This window comes from Chiloscyllium plagiosum, unplaced genomic scaffold, assembly GCF_037043375.1.
Source record: "Chiloscyllium plagiosum isolate Xiang-an unplaced genomic scaffold, Cpla_swu_hap1 HiC_scaffold_17, whole genome shotgun sequence".
NCBI lineage: Eukaryota > Metazoa > Chordata > Chondrichthyes > Orectolobiformes > Hemiscylliidae > Chiloscyllium > Chiloscyllium plagiosum.
This window is the reverse complement of record NW_028270155.1, coordinates 36,865,516-36,888,232: the sequence shown is the minus strand read 5'-3', so window position 1 is coordinate 36,888,232 and position 22,717 is coordinate 36,865,516. Positions and strand designations below refer to the sequence as shown.

Here is a 22,717-nt window from a genome sequence, read left to right as displayed (position 1 = left end):
TGGCCATGCTAAGTTAGGTAAAGGGGCAGTACAGAGAGATCTGGGTGTTCTTGTACATCAGTCAATGAAGGCAAGCATGCAGGTGCAGCAGGTAGTGAAGAAGGCTAATAGCATGCTGGCCTCCATAACAAGAGGAATTGAGTACAGAAGCAAAGAGGTGCTTCTGCAGCTGTACAGGGCCCTGCTGAGACCACACCTGGAGTACTCTGTGCAGTTCTGATCTCCAAATTTGAGGAAAGACATTCTGGCTATTGAGGGAGTGCAGCGTAGGTTCACGAGATCAATTCCTGGAATGGTGGGATTACCTTACACTGAAAGACTGGAGCGACTGGGCTTGTATACCCTTGAGTTTAGAAGACTGAGCGGGGATCTGATTGAGATGTATAAGATTATGAAAAGATTGGACACTCTGGCAGCAGGAAACATGTTTCCGCTGATGGGTGAGTGCCGAACCAGAGGACATAGCTTAAAAATACGGGGTAGACCATTTAGGACAGAGATGAGGAGAAACTTCTTCACCCAGAGAGTGGTGGTTGTGGAGGCCCAGTCTCTGGATTCATTTAAGAAAGAGTTGGATAGAGCTCTCAAAGATAGTGGAATCAAGGGTTATGGAGATGAGGCAGGAACAGGATACTGATTAGAAATGAGCAGCCATGATCATATTGAATGGCGGTGCAGGCTCGAAGGGCTGAATGGCCTACTCCTGCACCTACTGCCTCTTGCCTGTGTTAGGTGGAGGCGAATGTGGGTGGGTTGCTCTTCGGAGGGTCGCTGTGGACTTGTTGGGCCGAAAGGCCTGTTTCCACACTAAGTAATCTAAACCCTTCCTATTCATATACGCGGAGAAAGTGAGGTCTGCAGATGCTGGAGATCAAAGTTGAAACTTTATTGCTGGAACAGCACAGCAGGTCAGGCAGCATCCAGGGAACAGGAGATTCGACGTTTCGGGCACAGGCCCTTCTTCAGGAATGAGCAGAGAGTGTTCAGCAGGAGAAGATAAAAGGTAGGGAGGAGGGACTTGGAGGAGGGGAGTTGGAAATGTGATAGGTGGAAAGAGGTCAAGGTGAGGGTGATAGGTCGGAGTAGGGTGGAGGCGGAGAGGTCAAGAAGAAGACTGCAGGTCAGGAAGGCGGTGCCGGGCTGGAAGGATCCGGCTGAGACAAGGTGGGGGGAGGGGGGATGAAGAAACTGGTGAAGTCCAAGTTCATCCCCTGCGGTTGGAGGGTTCCCAGTCGGAAGATAAGACGCTCCTCCTCCGACCGTCGGGTTGTTGTGGTTTGGCGGTGGATGAGTCCAATGACCTGCATATCCTCGGTGGAGTGGGAGGGGGAGTTGAAATGCTGTGCCACAGGTTGGTTGGGTTGGTTCGTCCGGGTGGCCCAGAGGTGCTCTCTGAATCGCTCCGCAAGTAGGCGGCCTGTCTCCCCAATATAGAGGAGGCCACACCGGCTGCAGCGGATGCAGTAGATGATGTGGGTGGAGGTGCAGGTGAATCTGTGGCGGATATGGAAGTTTCCCTTGGGGCCTTGGAGAGAAGTGAGGGGGGAGGTGTGGGCGCAAGTGTTGCACCTCCTGCGGTTGCAAGGGAAGGTGCCGGGAGTGGTGGTTGGGTCGGTGGGGGGTGTGGATCTGACAAGGGAGTCGCGGAGGGAGTGGTCTCTACGGAAAGCTGATAGGGGAGGGGAGGGAAATATATCCTTGGTGCTGGGGTCTGTTTGGAGGTGGCGGAAGTGACGGCGGATGATGCGCTGTACATGGAGATTGGTGGGGTGGTAGGTGAGGACCAGTGGGGTTCTGTCCTGGTGGCGGTTGGAGGGGCGGGGCTCAAGGGCGGAGGAGCGGGAAGTGGAGGAGATGCGGTGGAGGGCACCGTCGACCACGTCGGGGGGGAAATTGCGGTCCTTGAAGAAGGAGGCCATCTGTGTTGTACGTATTTTGAACTGGTCCTCCTGGGAGCAGATGCGGCGGAGACGAAGGAATTGGGAGAATGGGATGGCGTTTTTACAGGAGGCAGGATGGGAGGAGGTGTAGTCCAGGTAGCTGTGGGAGTCGGTAGGTTTGTAGTAGATGTCCGTGTTGATTCGGTCGCCTGAGATAGAAACAGAAAGGTCTAGGAAGGGGAGGGAGGAGTCCGAGACTGTCCAGGTGAATTTGAGGTCGGGGTGGAAGGTGTTGGTGTAGTGGATGAACTGTTCAACCTCCTCGTGGGAGCACGAGGTAGCGCCGATACAGTCATCAATGTAGCGAAGAAAAAGATGGGGGGTGGGGCCAGTGTAGTTGCGGAAGATGGATTGTTCCACATACCCTACGAAGAGGCAGGCATAGCTGGGGCCCATGCGGGTGCCCATGGCTACTCCTTTTGTTTGGAGAAAGTGGGAGGATTGGAAAGAAAAGTTGTTCAGGGTGAGGACCAGTTCGGTCAGTCGAAGGAGGGTGTCGGTGGAAGGGTACTGGGTGGTACGGCGGGAAAGGAAGAAGCGGAGTGCTTTGAGTCCTTCGTGATGGGGGATGGAGGTGTACAGGGACTGGATGTCCATGGTGAAGATGAGGCGTTGGGGACCGGGGAAGCGGAAATCCTGGAGGAGGTGGAGGGCGTGGGTGGTGTCACGAACGTAGGTGGGGCATTAGTCCAAGAACTCCCCACCTACGTTCGTGACACCACCCACGCCCTCCACCTCCTCCAGGATTTCCGCTTCCCCGGTCCCCAACGCCTCATCTTCACCATGGACATCCAGTCCCTGTACACCTCCATCCCCCATCACGAAGGACTCAAAGCACTCCGCTTCTTCCTTTCCCGCCGTACCACCCAGTACCCTTCCACCGACACCCTCCTTCGACTGACCGAACTGGTCCTCACCCTGAACAACTTTTCTTTCCAATCCTCCCACTTTCTCCAAACAAAAGGAGTAGCCATGGGCACCCGCATGGGCCCCAGCTATGCCTGCCTCTTCGTAGGGTATGTGGAACAATCCATCTTCCGCAACTACACTGGCCCCACCCCCCATCTTTTTCTTCGCTACATTGATGACTGTATCGGCGCTACCTCGTGCTCCCACGAGGAGGTTGAACAGTTCATCCACTACACCAACACCTTCCACCCCGACCTCAAATTCACCTGGACAGTCTCGGACTCCTCCCTCCCCTTCCTAGACCTTTCTGTTTCTATCTCAGGCGACCGAATCAACACGGACATCTACTACAAACCTACCGACTCCCACAGCTACCTGGACTACACCTCCTCCCATCCTGCCTCCTGTAAAAACGCCATCCCATTCTCCCAATTCCTTCGTCTCCGCCGCATCTGCTCCCAGGAGGACCAGTTCAAAATACGTACAACACAGATGGCCTCCTTCTTCAAGGACCGCAATTTCTCCCCCGACGTGGTCGACGGTGCCCTCCACCGCATCTCCTCCACTTCCCGCTCCTCTGCCCTTGAGCCCCGCCCCTCCAACCGCCACCAGGACAGAACCCCACTGGTCCTCACCTACCACCCCACCAATCTCCATGTACAGCGCATCATCCGCCGTCACTTCCGCCACCTCCAAACAGACCCCAGCACCAAGGATATATTTCCCTCCCCTCCCCTATCAGCTTTCCGTAGAGACCACTCCCTCCGCGACTCCCTTGTCAGATCCACACCCCCCACCGACCCAACCACCACTCCCGGCACCTTCCCTTGCAACCGCAGGAGGTGCAACACTTGCGCCCACACCTCCCCCCTCACTTCTCTCCAAGGCCCCAAGGGAAACTTCCATATCCGCCACAGATTCACCTGCACCTCCACCCACATCATCTACTGCATCCGCTGCAGCCGGTGTGGCCTCCTCTATATTGGGGAGACAGGCCGCCTACTTGCGGAGCGATTCAGAGAGCACCTCTGGGCCACCCGGACGAACCAACCCAACCAACCTGTGGCACAGCATTTCAACTCCCCCTCCCACTCCACCGAGGATATGCAGGTCATTGGACTCATCCACCGCCAAACCACAACAACCCGACGGTCGGAGGAGGAGCGTCTTATCTTCCGACTGGGAACCCTCCAACCGCAGGGGATGAACTTGGACTTCACCAGTTTCTTCATCCCCCCTCCCCCCACCTTGTCTCAGCCGGATCCTTCCAGCCCGGCACCGCCTTCCTGACCTGCAGTCTTCTTCTTGACCTCTCCGCCTCCACCCTACTCCGACCTATCACCCTCACCTTGACCTCTTTCCACCTATCACATTTCCAACTCCCCTCCTCCAAGTCCCTCCTCCCTACCTTTTATCTTCTCCTGCTGAACACTCTCTGCTCATTCCTGAAGAAGGGCCTGTGCCCGAAACGTCGAATTTCCTGTTCCCTGGATGCTGCCTGACCTGCTGTGCTGTTCCAGCAATAAAGTTTCAACTATTCATATACGCATCCAGATGCCTTTTAAGTGTTGCAATTGTACTAGCCTCCACCCACTTCCTCTGGCAGCTCATTCCATTTATATCTTTCCCCTCTCACCCTAAACCTATGCCTTCTAGGACTGGACTCCCCCACCCCAGGGAAAAGATTTTATCTATTTATCCTATCCATGTCCCTCATAATTTTGTAAACCTCTATATGGTCACCCCTCAGCCTCTGACGCTCCAGGGAAAACAGCCCCAGTGTATAAGTTCTGCTAAGATTTGCTTTCCCAAAATGCAGCACCTCGCATTTATCTGAATTAAACTCCATCTGCCACTTCTCAGCCCATTGATCAAGATCCCGTTGTAATCTGAGGTAACCTTCTTCACTGTCCACTACACCTCCAATTTTGCTATCATCTGCAAACCTACTAACTATACCTCTTATGCTCACATTCAAATCATTTGTATAAATGGCGAAAAGTGGTGACCCAGCACCGATCCTTGTTGCACTCCACTGGTCACAGGCCTTCAGTCCGAAAAATAACCCTCCTCCACCACCCTCTGTCTTCTACCTTTGAGCCAGTTCTGTATCCAAATAGCTAGTTCTCATTTCTAATCCTGACCAACATGACTATAAAGTTGGCTGAATTACAGGAAATAAGAGTATGATTAGTGGAGTTTTTCTGATTTTGGGATCCCTGTTCTTCCAGATATATATTCATGTCTTGGACCTTGACGTACAGTCAACATTTCAAAATTTGTGAATGATAAATAGCTTGAAAGCATTGTGAACTGTCAGGAGAGTAGCATATAACTTCAAAAGGACAAACACTGTTAACAGAAAAACTGGCAGGCAAAATTACAGAGACACAATATAAAGGGTACAACTTTCCAGGGATGTGGGAGCACAGGGGCCTGGGCACGTATGTGCAAAGGGCATTGACGGCAAGAGAGCAGTTTGGGAGCACAGTTATTAAAGCTTACACCGCCCAGATTTTATTAACGAGTATAGAAAACAAAGTGAGGCCATTTTAAACTTTTGTAAACGCTGGTTTGGAATCAGCTGTAGTATTCTGTCCGATTCTGGGCACCACGCCTTAATAATGGTCCAAAGACATTAAACCACAGAAAAGATTCACAAGAATGGTTCCAGGGATAAAGAACTTCAGTTAAGTTGATACAATATTCAGTACAGGAGTTGGGAGGTCATGTTGCGGCTGTATAGGACATTGGCGAAAGTGGGTACTGTAGATGCTGGAGATTAGAGTCAAGATTAGAGTGGTGCTGGAAAAGCACAGCAGGTCAGGTAGCATCCGAGGAGCAGGAAGATCAACGGTTTGGGCAAAAGCCCTTCATCAGGTCATTGGTTAGGCCACTTTTGGAATACTGCATGCAATTCCGGTGTCCTTCCTATCCGAAGGATATTGTGAAACTCGAAAGGGTTCAGAAAAGATCTGCAAGGATTGGAGGATTGGAGATTTGAGCTATCGGGAGATGGGGCTATTTTCCCTGGGACAAGGGAGGCTGAAGGGTGACCTTATAGAGGGTTATAAAATCATGAGGGGCATGGATAGAATAAATAGACAAAAGTCTTTTCCCTGGTTAGGCAAATCCAGAGCTAGAGGGCATAAGTTTAGGGTGAGAAGGGAAAGATGCAAAAGAGACTTAAGAGGCAACCTTTTCACGCAAAGGGTGGTGTGTCTATGGATTGAGCTGCCAAAGGAATTGGTGAAGGCTGGTACAATTGCAACATTTAAAAGGCATCTGGATGGGTACACAAATAGGAAGGGTTTGGAGGGATATGCACTGGGTGCTGGCAGGTGGGACTAGATTGGGTTGGGATATCTGGTCAGCATGGACAAGTTGGACCGAAACTGTACATCTCTATGACTCTATTGATTCTACGACAACATTCCAGCTGAGTCCTGAGTGGTGAGCTGTAAAAGGTTTACTACATTATCCATTTTTTCATTCAATGTTTAAGTTTACAAAGCTAAGACAGACTTACAATTTCTTAACTGCCTCGTGACTAGCCTTGCAAGATTCTTCTGATCCTGCACACTCGTTAAAATAGAGCCATTTAGATTATCATGTTCTTCAATGTTATTCCTACCAAAATTCATTATTTTACATTTATCTGCATACAAGTAAATTTGTCTTGTATTTACCCACTTCACCAGACTGTTCATATCTCCTGAGGTCTGTTAACATCCTGTTTGCAATTTAAGTGTATTACCTCAAATCCTAAAACTGTATTCTCCAGATCATTATGTACACATATCATCCATTATATATACTTACATCTGCAAACAGAAAAAACATAACAGGAAAAACTGGCTCTTGGAACACCCCACTGCATACTTTCCTTCAGCCAGAAAAGCATCAAATTCTCTCTGCCTCTCATCTCTTAACCAATTTCAAACTCAAGTTACCATCATACCTTCAATTTCACTTGCTTCTATTTTCTGAATAAGTGCATTTTAAAAAATGCTTTTGAAATTAACAGTTAACAGTGTTCATTAAATGAAGGAAAGAATCAGAGGCTTTGGAGAGGGTACAAAGAAGGTTTACCAGGATGCTGTCTGGACTGGAGGGCTTGCCTTATGAAGAAAGGTTGAATAAGCTCAGACTTTTTTCTCTGGAGAGAAGGAGGAAGAGAGGAGACCTGATAAAGATGTACAAAATAATGAGAGGAATAGATAGAGTCAATAGCCAGAGAATTTTCCCCAGGGCAGGAGTGACTGGTACGAGAAGTCATAGTTTGAAGATATTAGAAGGAAGGTATAAAGGAGACGTCAGAGGTAGGTTTTTTTATACAGAGTTGCGAATGCATGGAATGCGTTACCAGCGGTGGTGATAGAAGCAGAGTCATTGGGGACATTTAAGTGACTACTGGACATGCACATGGATAGCAGTGAGTTGAGGGTTGCGTAGGTTGTTACTATATTTTACATTAGGATTAAGTCTCGGCACAACATCATGGACCAAAGGACCTGTTCTGTGCTTTACTTTTCTATGTTCTAAATCCATGCTAGCTACTCCTTATCGGCTCATGCTTCTCTAAGTGAGAAATAATTTTGTTCTCAACTGGTCTCTAGTGGTTTTTCCATCTTTGATGTCAAAGAAGTGGCACAAGAGGTTGGTTTTGGAGGAAGATCTTTAGAAAGTTGACTGTTGGAACAGGAATGTTTAACGTAGAAACCACCAGAAATTTTAGATGAAAGCTTTAATGAGTATTTGAGTCAAAACAAAAAGTAGGACAGTAGTTTAGCATTTTTCATGCAAAGTATGGCACGGATATTGAGGGCCAATGTCTTTGCAATGTTAACTTTAGTGTTTCTGAATTTTTAAAATTATGATATATTCGTTTCTTGATCATTGTTCAGATGCCAAAGTGTTTCATTGTGGAGTTCTTGATTGTGTTACTGTCAGAACTAATGTTCCCTCTCGGCACCATGCAGGAAAAAACCAGACCAATGATTCTTAAAAGGACTTTACAGTGCAACAGAGAGAAATTAGAGGGAGCACTGGTTAGAACTGTAGTATGATGGGACAATCGTTCCAATACCATGAATTATCTGCTTTGCCCACAATACGTTTTTTTTTTAATTCTGTCACAACAGAAGGAATATGACAAATAACTTACCATCCTTTTGCATTATCTATAACTGGAAATTCTCTAGGTTACAGCAGTTAAAGTGACCAGAACCTTTAAGTCTCAGTAAACTGTCACAGATGGTATTATATCTTTATTGTAATAAGAAGTTGCAAAGCCCTCACAAAGCCAATAACACAGACTAATATGCTATAACTAGGAGAAAAGTGTTCATTCAAAATTATATATTTTAAAGAGGGTTTGAAAGGGATCAAAGTGACAAGATGATGGGATTTACAGACAAACATTGTCTGGAATAGAGATCATGGAGGTTTGATGATCTGGCAGCACACAATAGGTGAAATTGAAGTGGGTGGCAACAGTATACATAAGCTGACTAGACACTGCAGACAAAATCTCCATGAGTCTGCACATAAATTAAGGAGGATAAAAGGTTAAGGATAAACAGATGGACATGGGATCCAGGGCTGAGTATTGCTAGAGACCTAACTCCACTGTAAGAATCACTACTGGAAACAGACATGGGTGACTCCTTTTACATAAGGAAGGATGGAGAAGTAAATAAAGTCAAAAGTCATGTAAAGTTGAAGATAATAAACAGGGATAAATATCTGCAATGCATCATTGGGAAAATAAAGAAATGAACCTACAATATTTAGCATAAGAAAACAAGCAGGCTCAGTGTTACTTACTTATTTCTGTGTCCTGCCATTTCAGAATAGCCATGACTCCAGAATGCTGGAGCGCTGGCTGGATCGCTTGTCTGCACAGTAGGTTTCGGATCAATTTTCAAGGTGGTGATATGACTGTAAAAAAAAAGTGCCATTTCATTTTCACATTTTTAGTATTTCTGTCCTTTTCTTTGTAACATCTGATGATGCAATGATTGCATGTTTGGGAGGAAAGTTAACATTTGCAAACCCAGTCAATTATGGCCCCATCAGCCTACTATTGATCATCAGTGAAGTGATGGAAGGTATCATCAATAGTGCTATCAAGCAGCACCTATTCAGCAATAACCTGCTCAGTGACACCCAGTATGGATTCTACTAAGACTGCTTAGTTCCTGATCTCATTACAACCTTGGTTCAAACATGGACAAAAAGAAGCTGAATTCCAGAGGTGAAGTGATAGTGACAGCTCTTGACATCACGTTGCATTCAAAAGTGCATGACATCAAAGAGTCCTGGTAAAACTGGAATCAATGGGTATCAGGGAGCAAACACTCTGCTGGTTGGAGTCATACCTGGCACATAGAGCAATCGTTGTGGTTGTTGGAAGTTGGTCATCTGAGTTCAGGACATTTCTGCAGGAATTCCTCAGGGTAATGTCCACGGCCCAACCATCTTCAATTGTTTCAACAATGACCTTCCTTCCATCACAAGGTAAGAAGTGGGATGTTCAGCACCATTTGTGACTCTTCAGATACTGAAGCAATCCATGTCCAAATGCAAGATCTGGACAATATGCAGGCTTGGGCTGACAGGTGACATGGAACATTCGCACCAGACAAATGTGAGGCTATGACCTTCACCAATTAAAAAAAAAACAATCTAACCATCAACCCTTGACATTCAATGGTGTTATCATCACTGTAGCCCTCACTATCAACATCCTTGGGGTTACCATTGACCAGAAACTCAACAGGGCTCATAATATAAACATAGTGACTGGGGGATCCAAGATGGCGGCAACCTAGAAGGATTGCATTTGTTGGGCTCTGCGCCACAACATCAGCAGGACAGAGCTAGAACTCATCCCATCCACATTACTGAGAGTAAAAAAAAAACAGTAAAAGAGCTATAGAACCTGAAAAGTTTACTTACCTTCATTTTTGTTGCAGGAGAATGCTGAAGAAAGGAGCAAGTTTGCCTGGCACTGGGGCCGCGGCTCAACCCACCGAGGCGATTGGGCTTGCTTCCTCACCAGATCTTGGTTGAGGAGCTTGCCAAATCTCGAAAAGCTGGCCCCGGTCTCTGCTATGCTGCAAGACCTGGGGAAAAGGACTGATGAGCTTGAGCAGAGGGCCACAGGGACGGAGGCAGAGGCTGATTCATCCAAGAGTCCGGTTGAAGTCCTGGAAACACAGGTCCATGGTTTACTGGATCTAGTGAATGACCTTGAGAACAGGGACAAAAGAACGAACTTTGTGTTGTTGGCATGCTGGAGGGGACAGAAGGTGAGAGGCCAGTGGATTTCTTTGAGAAGTGGTTCCCAGAATTCCTTAGTTTGGAGGCTGAAAAGGGAAAGATAAAGGCTGAAAGAGCCCATCGGGTCACGGCACCAAGGCCAGGAATGGACCAGTGACATGCTCTGTCCTGGTATGGTTCCATCATTATAAAAACAGTGTGTCATGGAAGCTTCCAAAGCCCAAGTGAAGGATCCGAGGGTGTTGGTGTGTGAGGGCTCCAGGGTGATCTTTATCCAAGACCTTTCAGCAGCAGTGATCCGGAAAAGGAAGTCCTACGACGGCATCAAGAAGAGATTGAGAGAGCAGTGCTTCGGATTAATTATAATGGATCTGTACATTTATTTGACTCGCCAGAGAAAGTGAGGAACCTTGTGGACACACTGATTTAAGCCAGATGACTGGATAAGCACAGATAACAAAGTTGTTCAGGTTTGTCCTTCTTTAGAGAGGACTTGGAGTCTCCTTTTGTTGGTATTAAATTGCACTAAATTATGCTTGGGATGGATAGAGTATTTACCTTTAATTCGAAGTTATACCAAGAGATGGGTGACGTATTTACTTTTAACTTATTTCTGTATATTACTAATCTTTTTTTCCTACTGGGCTGCCTGTGGTTGTGGAGCGACCCTATGTGGTAGGGGTTAAGAGGGTGGTTGGGATGGTTAGTAGGGTTTTGGGATGTGTAGATGCCCCCTTTAATTGGGGATAAATTCCTCTAATCAGTACATGTGGTGCTTTTTTGTTTTTCCGTTTTTGGTGTACATAGTTTTTGCAAGTTTTGTAGGTTTGTTGGTTGTAGCTGTTTCAGTTTATGTAGTTTTTGCATTTTGTGGACTTTCTTGCACTGAAGCTCAGTGATTCGCAGTTCGAGTTCTTCCTTTCTGGAATCTAAGTGGTGCTTTAGAAGGTTACAGCTAATGATGTGTTCAAGTGGTGTACTTGGAACGTTAAAGGGAGTCACTCGCTGGTCAAGAGTAAGAAAGTACTTTCCAGTCATAAAAGGGAGAGGGTGGATGCTGCCTTATTGCAAGAAGCATATTTAAATGATGCAGAGCATCTGAAATGCAACAGAATGGGTATGACCGGGTTTATTTCACATCTTTCAATACTAAGAGTAGGTCTGTGGCCAAACTTTTTAGGAAGAATCTCCCATTTATGATTTGGAGATGCCGGTGTTGGACTGGGGTGTACAAAGTTAAAAATCACAACACCAGGTTATAGTCCAACAGGTTTAATTGGAAGCACACTAGCTTTCGGAGTGATGCTCCTTCATCAGGTGATTATGGAGGGCTCAATCCTAACACAGAACTTATAGCAAGTGTGATGCAACTGAAATTATACATTGAAAAATTGATTGCCTATAAAGGTTACATTATCACCTGATGAAGGAGCGTCATCCGAAAGCTAGTGTGCTTCCAATTAAACCTGTTGGACTATAACCTGGTGTTGCGTGATTTTCAACTTTGTACACCCATTTAAGTTGTTAGAGTGGGGGATTCAAGATGGCAGCGATCTGAATAGATCAGCCTTGACGAGCTCTGCACCCCAACCTAGGGTAGTAATATTTTTTCATTCCCCACCTTAGTTTTATTTGGAAAAAAATTATTGTTAAAAGGTAATATAACCGTTTAAATTATTTTGAGCAAGTGAGAATGACTAAGGGGAAGCAAACAGCCAAGTCTCAATACTCAAAAACATTGGGCGGGTCAGAGACTCTAACTGGGGAGGTAGCTGCAGCTCCCTTGGCAGCTATGAAAGAAATGCCTACGCAGCAGAACACTGACCAACAGCTGATCCAGGAGATGAGGGAAGAGACTTGTAATCAACTGCAGCCCATCGCAGCCACGCTGCAGAATCATGAGGAGTTGGAAGGGCTCCAGAAGCGAGTTGAAGAGGTTGAGTGGCGGACCGCGGCGTCGGAGATTGAGATCGAGTCCTCAGCAGGGCAGAACCACATCTTTGAGAAACAGGTTTGAGCCCTGACAGGTTTGGGCCCTGACTGAGCAAGTCGATGACCTGGAAAATAGCTGTAGGAGGAAAAATATCCGGGTCATTGGCCTTCCTGAGGGAGTAGAAGGTGGGCAGCCAGCAAGTGTTTTTGAAGACTGGTTGCCACAGTTTCTTGGCTGGGATGCCTGGGTGGACCAGGTGAAGGTTGATAGAGCTCACGGGGTTGTGGTGCGCAGATCATGGTCAGGGTAAGTGCCCCCGCCCGGTTCTGATACGATTTCAATGCTACAGGGACAAGCAGAGTGTCATGGAAATTTCTAGAAGGTTGGGGAGAGATCTGCAAGCCCTATCAGAGAACTAAGATAATATTTTTCCAGGATTTTTCTGCGGCAGTGATCCATAAGAGGTAATCGTTTGATGAGGTTAAGAGAAGGTTAAAGGACATCGATATTCAATATTCGATGAGATACCCAGCAGTGCAGTCATTTGATACCTTGGAACAAGCCAAAAACTTCTTGGGCACTTTAAAGTAATGTAGATGTATTTGTGGAGATTGACAAGTGTCTTTTTTTTGTCTTGCTTTTATTTCTTGTACTTTCATTCTTTTCCCAAAAGAAGTTGTTGTTGGTTTTCTTTTCTCACCGAGCCGGAGTAGTATTGATATATTGCAGAGGGTGGGCAAAGTGCTCACTGTTTTTGTTATACCTTTGTGTTTACAATGTCTTTTGTTTGATTTCTTCCATTGCTTGGGTTTGGGGTGCGGCTCGAGCTGGAAGGGGGGATGGAGGTGTGTGTGTGGGAAGTGTAAGCGTCCTCTGTGGGCAGGGGGTAGAGTCCCCCATTAATTACCTTTTGTGTTTTGTAGTTAGTATTTTTGTAAATAGAGACTCTATGAGTCTCCTTTTGAGTCTGCTCAACGTGTTGCAAGACTAATTCTTCCTCTTGGCAGGTCAAAGGTGATTGTAAAGGATCATGGTTAGCAGCATTCTTAAATGGGGCACCTAGAATATCAGAGGGGTTCATTCGCCAGTTAAAAAAGGTGTTGTCAAGCCTTAGAAAGAGGGGTGGATGTTGCCCTGTTGCAGGAGACTCGCCTTAATGACGAGGAACAATGGAAGTTGCAGCAAGGTGTTTTAGTACTAGGAACAGGGCAGTGGCCATACTCGTCCAGAAGGGTCTCCCATTTAATTTAACAGATTGTATTAAAGATGAGTATGGTTGGTTTGTTATTCTTAAGACCCTTATACATGGTGAGGAATATGGTATTTTGAATGTATACTGCCCTCCGGCCCACCCTCTTAAATTTCTGACTAATGCATTATCTAAGCTTGGCATTGCAACATATTATTAATGGGGGGGGGGGGGGGCTGGGGAAGGGGGGGAAGAAAGAGGGCGAGAGAGAGAGAGAGAGGGCGGGCGAGAGAGAGAGAGAGAGGGCGGGCGAGAGAGAGAGAGAGAGGGCGGGCGAGAGAGAGAGAGAGAGGGCGGGCGAGAGAGAGAGAGAGGGCGGGCGAGAGAGAGAGAGAGGGCGGGCGAGAGAGAGAGAGAGGGCGGGGCGGGCGAGAGAGAGAGAGAGAGGGTGGGCGAGAGAGAGAGAGAGAGAGAGAGAGAGAGAGAGGGCGGGCGAGAGAGAGAGAGAGAGAGAGAGAGAGAGAGAGGGCGGGCGAGAGAGAGAGAGAGGGCGGGCGAGAGAGAGAGAGAGGGCGGGCGAGAGAGAGAGAGAGGGCGGGCGAGAGAGAGAGAGAGGGCGGGCGAGAGAGAGAGAGAGAGGGCGGGCGAGAGAGAGAGAGAGAGGGCGGGCGAGAGAGAGAGAGAGAGGGCGGGCGAGAGAGAGAGAGAGAGGGCGGGCGAGAGAGAGAGAGAGAGCGGGCGAGAGAGAGAGAGGGCGGGCGAGAGAGAGAGAGAGGGCGGGCGAGAGAGAGAGAGAGGGCGGGCGAGAGAGAGAGAGAGAGAGAGGGCGGGCGAGAGAGAGAGAGGGCGGGCGAGAGAGAGAGAGAGGGCGGGCGAGAGAGAGAGAGAGAGGGCGGGCGAGAGAGAGAGAGAGGGCGGGCGAGAGAGAGCGGGCGAGAGAGAGAGAGAGGGCGGGCGAGAGAGAGAGAGAGGGCGGGCGAGAGAGAGAGAGAGGGCGGGCGAGAGAGAGAGGGCGGGCGAGAGAGAGAGAGGGCAGGCGAGAGAGAGAGAGAGGGCGGGCGAGAGAGAGAGAGAGGGCGGGCGAGAGAGAGAGAGAGGGCGGGCGAGAGAGAGAGAGAGGGCGGGCGAGAGAGAGAGAGAGGGCGGGCGAGAGAGAGAGAGAGGGCGGGCGAGAGAGAGAGAGAGGGCGGGCGAGAGAGAGAGAGAGGGCGGGCGAGAGAGAGAGAGAGGGCGGGCGAGAGAGAGAGAGAGGGCGGGCGAGAGAGAGAGAGAGGGCGGGCGAGAGAGAGAGAGAGGGAGGGCGAGAGAGAGAGAGAGAGGGCGGGCGAGAGAGAGAGAGAGGGCGGGCGAGAGAGAGAGAGAGGGCGGGCGAGAGAGAGAGAGAGGGCGGGCGAGAGAGAGAGAGGGGGCGGGCGAGAGAGAGAGAGAGGGCGGGCGAGAGAGAGAGAGAGGGCGGGCGAGAGAGAGAGAGAGGGCGGGCGAGAGAGAGAGAGAGGGCGGGCGAGAGAGAGAGAGAGGGCGGGCGAGAGAGAGAGAGAGGGGCGGGCGAGAGAGAGAGAGAGGGCGGGCGAGAGAGAGAGAGAGGGCGGGCGAGAGAGAGAGAGAGGGCGGGCGAGAGAGAGAGAGAGAGGGCGAGAGAGAGAGAGGGGGAGGGAGGGCGAGAGAGAGAGGGAGGGCGAGAGAGAGAGAGGGGGAGGGAGGGCGAGAGAGAGAGAGGGGGAGGGAGGGCGAGAGAGAGAGAGGGGGAGGGAGGGCGAGAGAGAGAGAGGGGGAGGGAGGGCGAGAGAGAGAGAGGGGGAGGGAGGGCGAGAGAGAGAGGGAGGGCGAGAGAGTGAGAGGGAGGGCGAGAGAGAGAGAGGGAGGGCGAGAGAGAGAGAGGGAGGGCGAGAGAGAGAGAGGGAGGGCGAGAGAAAGAGAGGGAGGGCGAGAGAGAGAGAGGGAGGGAGAGAGAGGGGGAGGGAGGGAGAGAGAGAGGGAGGGCGAGAGAGAGAGAGGGAGGGCGAGAGAGAGAGAGGGAGGGCGAGAGAGAGAGAGGGAGGGCGAGAGAGAGAGAGGGAGGGCGAGAGAGAGAGAGGGAGGGCGAGAGAGAGAGAGGGAGGGCGAGAGAGAGAGAGGGAGGGCGAGAGAGAGAGAGGGAGGGCGAGAGAGAGAGAGGGATGGCGAGAGAGAGAGAGGGATGGCGAGAGAGAGAGAGGGATGGCGAGAAAGAGAGAGGGATGGCGAGAGAGAGAGAGAGGGATGGCGAGAGAGAGAGAGGGATGGAGAGAGAGAGAGAGGGATGGAGAGAGAGAGAGAGGGATGGAGAGAGAGAGAGAGGGATGGAGAGAGAGAGAGAGGGAGGGAGGGCGAGAGAGAGAGAGAGAGGGAGGGAGGGCGAGAGAGAGGGAGGGAGGGCGAAAGAGAGAGAGAGAGGGAGGGAGGGCGAGAGAGAGAGAGAGGGAGGGAGGGCGAGAGAGAGAGAGGGGGAGGGAGGGAGAGAGAGAGGGGGAGGGAGGGCGAGAGAGAGAGAGGGGGAGGGCGAGAGAGAGAGAGAGGGAGGGCGAGAGAGAGAGAGAGGGAGGGCGAGAGAGAGAGAGAGGGAGGGCGAGAGAGAGAGAGAGGGAGGGCGAGAGAGAGAGAGAGGGAGGGCGAGAGAGAGAGAGAGGGAGGGCGAGAGAGAGAGAGAGGGAGGGCGAGAGAGAGAGAGAGAGGGAGGGCGAGAGAGAGAGAGAGGGAGGGCGAGAGAGAGAGAGAGGGAGGGCGAGAGAGAGAGAGAGAGGGAGGGCGAGGGCGAGAGAGAGAGAGAGAGAGAGAGGGAGGGCGAGAGAGAGAGAGAGAGGGAGGGCGAGGGCGAGAGAGAGAGAGAGAGGGCGAGAGAGAGAGAGAGAGAGGGCGAGAGAGAGAGAGAGGGAGGGCGAGAGAGAGAGAGAGGGAGGGCGAGAGAGAGAGAGAGAGAGAGAGGGAGGGCGAGAGAGAGAGAGAGAGAGAGCGGGAGGGCGAGAGAGAGAGAGAGAGCGGGGAGGGCGAGAAAGAGAGAGAGAGAGGGAGGGCGAGAGAGAGAGAGAGGGAGGGCGAGAGAGAGAGAGAGGAGGGCGAGAGAGAGAGAGAGGGAGGGCGAGAGAGAGAGAGAGGGAGGGCGAGAGAGAGAGAGAGGGAGGGCGAGAGAGAGAGAGAGGGAGGGCGAGAGAGAGAGAGAGGGAGGGCGAGAGAGAGAGAGAGAGGGAGGGCGAGAGAGAGAGAGAGAGGGAGGGCGAGAGAGAGAGAGAGAGGGAGGGCGAGAGAGAGAGAGAGGGAGGGCGAGAGAGAGAGAGAGGGAGGGCGAGAGAGAGAGAGAGGGAGGGCGAGAGAGAGAGAGAGGGAGGGCGAGAGAGAGAGAGAGGGAGGGCGAGAGAGAGAGAGAGGGAGGGCGAGAGAGAGAGAGAGAGGGAGGGCGAGAGAGAGAGAGAGGGAGGGCGAGAGAGAGAGAGAGGGAGGGCGAGAGAGAGAGAGAGAGGGAGGGCGAGAGAGAGAGAGAGGGAGGGCGAGAGAGAGAGAGAGGGAGGGCGAGAGAGAGAGAGAGAGGGAGGGCGAGAGAGAGAGAGAGAGAGGGAGGGCGAGAGAGAAAGAGAGAGGGAGGGCGAGAGAGAGAGAGAGGGAGGGCGAGAGAGAGAGAGGGAGGGCGAGAGAGAGAGAGGGAGGGGGAGAAAGAGAGAGGGAGGGGGAGAAAGAGAGAGGGATGGGGAGAAAGAGAGAGGGAGGGGGAGAAAGAGAGAGGGAGGGGGAGAAAGAGAGAGGGAGGGGGAGAAAGAGAGAGGGAGGGGGAGAAAGAGAGAGGGAGGGGGAGAAAGAGAGAGGGAGGGGGAGAAAGAGAGAGGGAGGGCGAGAAAGAGAGAGGGAGGGCGAGAAAGAGAGAGGGAGGGCGAGAAAGAGAGAGGGAGGGGGAGAAAGAGAGAGGGAGGGGGAGAAAGAGAGAGGGAGCGGGAGAAAGAGAGAGGGAGGGGGAGAAAGAGAGAGGGAGGGCGAGAAAGAGAGAGGGAGGGTGAGAAAGAGAGAGGGAGGGCGAGAAAGAGAGAGGGAGGGCGAGAAAGAGAGAGGGAGGGAGGGATTTAATTGCCTGTGTTGGATAGAATGCCCAAGCCCCCCCAAAGCTTTCTCCACAATTTAAGCAGTTGGGTGATCTATGTGTGGAACTGGGGTTGGTAGATGTTTGAGACATTTACAACCCATGGGCAAAGATTCTACGTTCTTTTCCAATCCTCATAAATGCCACACAAGGATTGATTATTTCCTAACTCCCACAGTTTTTAAAAATTTGGCGGTATCTTGTTCAATTGGGAATATTGCCATCTCTGATGATGCAACGATGTATTTAATTGTTAAGATTAAGGGCAATGCAATGGGCTCACGGTACTAGCGAATGGATCCCTTCAACCTCAAGGACAGCAAGTTTGTGGAATACTTCTCTAGGGAATTTGAAGCTTTTTTGGCCACCAACTCAGGTACATCTCCCATCCATTCTTTGGGAGAACGCTAAGGCCTATGCTAGAGGGATAATTATCTCATACTCAGCCAGTCAGAAACGACAGAAGGGAGAGCAGCAGCATCTGCTTGAGGCACGATTGAAGGCAGCTGAGACGGCATATTACAGTAGACCGTCAGTGACTAAGCTGCAGTGGATCACAGCTCTCTGAACCACCGTAAACTCTTACATGTACAGCAAGGAAGGTACTTTCCTTTGTGTAGCAGAGGCTGTTTGAGCATGGTGACAGGCCAGGTAAATACTTGGCGTATTTGGTCAGGAAGAAGAATACCTCCCAGTCTATTGCTTCTATTAGGGAAGGGAACGGGACTCTTACTTACAATGCTAAAAAGATCAATGAGGTGTTTTGGAGGTTTTACTCTGGACTTTACCAGTCTGAGTGCTGAGAGGACAGGTGGGATAAGATGGAGTCTTTTTTTTTAGGAATTTGGATCTTCCTGGTGTGCCTGCTGAACAGGTGTCTCTCCTTAACAGCCCAAGAGATATATGAGGCAGTGAGGCAACTTCAGAGTGGAAATGCACCTGGCCCTGGGGGCTTGCCCAGTGAGTTTTATCAACGATTTATAAACATACTGTCAGGGCCGATGTTAGACATGTATAACCATTCATATAATCAGGATTGCCTCCTGCCATCCTTGAGAGGGGCAAATATCTCTCTCATCCTGAAGAAAGGGAAGACCCGGGAAAATTGTACTTCTTGCAGACCCATCTCACTTTTAAACTCTGATTTTAAAATTTTATCGAAGGCTCTGGCATTGAGGTTGGAAAGGGTGTTACCCTCAATTGTTAAGGAGGATCAGACAGGCTTGCAGATCTTTTAATAATGTTAGGAGACTGCTTAACATGATTCAAGTGTGCCAACAATGGTCAGTACAAGGGTTAGTAGTTTCCTTGGACACGGAGAAGGCATTTGACCAGGTGGAATGGCCGTATCTTTTTTATACACTGGAGTGGTTTAGTCTAGATTAAGTGTTTACTAGATAGGTAAGGATCCTTTACAGTGATCCTCGAGCAGCATTCTCACTAATGGTATACGGTCTGATAATTTTAACACTGGTAGGGGCAATCGGTAAGGCTGTCCCTTCCCACCTTTGCTCTTCACATTGACAACTGAGCCACTGGCAGAGGCCATTCGTTGGCACCCTCATATAGCTGCCCCAGAGGTAGGATCATGGGTGCATAAGATCACATTATACATGGATCATGTTATCATTTTTCTTTCGAACATAGCAGTTTTGGTGCCCTATTTAATGGAATGTATTAATTCATTTGGCTTTTTCTCAGGTTACAAGATCAAATTTTCAAAATTGGAGGCTATGCCTATGGGGGTCTTAGGGAATACCGGACGTTGAAGGTGGGTTCCCCTTTAAGTGGGCACTAGGAAGCTTTTTTTGGGGGCCTCTCTGTTACCCCTAGTTTTAATCAGTTATTCAAGGCTAATTTAGTTCATTTGTTTGATAAGATTAAGAGGGGGGGGGGGGCTTCCAATATCATGGCTAGGTCGAGTTGCCCTTATTAAAATTATACCCTTTGCAGATGGTTCCCTTGGTTTCTCCGAGACAAACATTTCGGAAATTAAATGGGTGGTTTAGTTCTTTTATTTGGCGCCATAAGCAGCCCCTTGCCAAGCTTACGAAATGGCAAATGTCCCAGGGGTTGGGGGGAGTGGATCTCCCAGATGTCAGAAGATATCAGTTGAGCTCCCTTCTATGTTTTGTGAATGATTGGGCCTGTGAGGACTCGACGTCAATATGGTTGGAGATTGAGGCCTCCCAGGCAAAGTGTCCTCTTATTAATCTGTTGTTTCTGGACAAAATGAGGATAGTTTCAGAATATTACCGCAATCCAATAGTTATTAATACTGTCAAAGCATGGAGGGCAATATGTCTAAAACATATCCCATAGATGGTATGCCAGGTTTCCAGCCAGGGACAACTGACCCCGGGTTTAAGTCCTGGGCAGACAGGGGAGTCTCTTGTTTGGGCGATCTGTTTGAAGATGAAACGTTAATGTCATTTGATAAAATAACTCGTAAGTATTATTGAGTAGGGATCTCTTTCGTTTTTGTTAGGTCAGAGATTTTATCTGAAAAGAGACCATGCTTTTGACTGAGGTTTATAGATCTGATATGGAATAGAGGGTGCTTCAGACTAAAAGCTCTCTTTCAGTGAGTACTCTCTATCATTTGTTGGGGGGGGAGGTTCCTCTGGTGACTTCGAGCAATTATGGGAGGTCTGGGAGAGAGAGTTGGGCATGGAATCACGCCGGAAACTTGGGAGACCACTTGTGAGAATGTGAGGAAGATTTCGATATGAAATAGGACCCATGCTATGCAGTTAAAGATTTTTCATAGAGCTCATCTGGCCCCAGGTCTTCTTGCAAAATTTATGCAGGGTGCGTCTTCAATGTGCCCCAAATGTAAAATAAATACAGGTACCCTCACTCATTGGTTGTGGTCCTGCCACTGGCTCCGTATTGGAGAACTGTGGCAGGAGTAATGGAGGGGGTCTTGGCCACCGAAGTCAAGGTGGACATGGGAAAACCCAGGAGAAGAGAAACCATGTACATCTCCCTTAGATGTACATGGGAAAAAGCTTTTTAGCATCCTCACTTTTTGTGCAAGGAAAAACATTCTGGTGTGCTGGGTGTTTGAGAACTCCCTGGATCTGTCAGGGTGGTATAAGTTAATTATGGAACACATTCCTTTAAACTTTCTTACAAACATGGTGCACCAGAAAACAGACAATTTTTATAAGATATGGAAGTGCTTTTTGATGCATTCTGAAGCAGATCTATCCACCATTTTAATTAGGGCTTTTGTCTAGCCATGGTGGTTTGGTTTAATAAGCCTAATGTACTGAGAAGAAGAATTTCAAGCAAACATGGGTTTAATAATTGATGCTCTCGAAGGATGAGAGCTATGGTCTTGTTACCCTGAAAGGCGTTACTTTTGCAGCAGAGAGCGGCGGGAGCTGGGCGGAAGTGAAATCCGAGCGCAAAGCCGGTCGGGAAGGTAAGTAATTGTTATTTGAGTGGAGAAGGATTTAAACTAATTTGGCAGGGGGATGGGATCCGGACTGGTAGTCCAGCAAGTAGGTTAGCTGTTTTACAGGATGTCCAAGAATGTAGGGAGGCTGTGGAGAAGGTAGTACTGACAGGGAATACTTGCGGACACAGAGATGGGTTCAAGTGTGTATACTTCAACACAAGGAGTATCAGAAATAAGATGGGTGAACTTAAGGCATGGATCGGTACTTGGGACTACGATGTTGTGGCCATCACGGAAACGTGGATAGAAGAGGGACAGGAATGGTTGTTGGAGGTTCCTGGTTACAGATGTTTCAGTAAGATTAGGGAGGGTGGTAAAAAAGGAGGGGATGTGGCGTTGCTAATTAGAAATGGTATAATGGCTGCAGAAAGACAGTTCGAGGGGGATCTGCCTTTGGAGGTAGTATGGGCTGAAGTCAGAAATAGGAAAGGAGCAGTCACCTTGTTGGGTGTTTACTATAGGCCCCCCAACAGCAGCAGACATGTGGAGAAACAGATTGGGAAACAGATTTTGGAAAGGTGCAGAAGCCACAGGGTAGAAGTCATGGGCGATTTCAACTTCTCAAATATTGATTGGAAGCTCTTTAGATCAAGTAGATTGGACAGGGCGGTGTTTGTGCAGTGTGTACAGGAAGCTTTTCTAACTCAGTATGTAGAATGCCCGACCAGAGGGGAGGCCATATTGGATTTGGTACTTGGTAACGAACCGGGACAAGTGACGGGCTTGTTAGTGGGTGAACATTTTGGTAATGGTGACCACAATTCTGTGACTTTCACCTTGGTTATGGAGAGGGATAGGTGCATGCAACAGGGTAGGTTTTACAATTGGGGGAAGGGTAAATACGATGCTGCAAGACAGGATCTGAGGAGTATAAGTTGGGAGCATAGGCTGTCAGGGAAGGATGTCATTGAAATGTGGAACTTTTTCAAGGAACAGATACGACGTGTCCTTGATATGTATGTACCTGTCAGGCAGGAAAGAGATGGTCGTGTGAGGGAACCTTGGTTGACGAGGGAGGTTGAATATCTAGTAAAGAGGAAGAAGGAGGCTTACATAAGGCTGAGGAAACAAGGTTCAGACAGAGCATTGGAGGGATACAGGATAGCCAGGAGGGAGCTGAAGAAAGGGATTAGGAGAGCTAAGAGAGGGCATGAAAAATCTTTGGCGATCCACACCCCCCACCAACCCAACCTCCACTCCCGGCACCTTCCCCTGCAACCGCAGGAGGTGCAAGACTTGCGCCCACACCTCCCCCCTCACCTCCCTCCAAGGCCCCAAAGGAAACTTCCATATCCGCCACAGATTCACCTGCACCTCCACACACATCATCTATTGCATCCTCTGCACCCGATGTGGCCTCCTCTATATTGGGGAGACAGGCCGGCTACTTGCGGAGCGTTTCAGAGAACACCTCTGGGACACCCGGACCAACCAACCCAACCACCCTGTAGCTCAACATTTCAATTCCCCCTCCCACTCCACCAAGGATATGCAGGTCTTTGGACTCCTCCATCGTCAGACCACAACAAAACGACGGTTGGAGGAAGAACGCCTCATCTTCCGCCTAGGAACCCTCCAACCACAAGGGATGAACTCGGATTTCACCAGTTTCCTCATTTCCCCTCCCCCCACCCTGTCTCAGTCAAATCCATCGAATTCAGCACCGCCTTCCTAACCTGCAATCTTCTTCCCGACCTCTCTGCCCCCACCCCAGTCTGACCTATCACCCTCACCTTGACCTCTTTCCACCTATCACATTTCCGACGCCCCTCCCCCAAGTCCCTCCTCCCTACCTTTTATCTTAGCCTGCTGGACAAACTTTCCCCATTCCTGAAGAAGGGCTTATGCCCGAAACGTCGATTCTCCTGCTCCCTGGATGCTGCCTGACCTGCTGCGCTTTTCCAGCAACACA

At 49.4% G+C, this 22,717-nt stretch overlaps 1 protein-coding gene across 1 annotated transcript in view; it reads right to left on the bottom strand.

The window, feature by feature from the left end:
• phlpp2 (PH domain and leucine rich repeat protein phosphatase 2) overlaps positions 1-22,717 on the bottom strand; it is a 173,344-nt gene that overhangs the window by 9,944 nt on the left and 140,683 nt on the right. Inside the window, exon 16 of the mRNA XM_043706826.2 lies at positions 8,679-8,792. Coding sequence (XP_043562761.2) covers positions 8,679-8,792 — 114 coding nt within the window. The remainder of the gene's footprint in view (positions 1-8,678; positions 8,793-22,717) is intronic.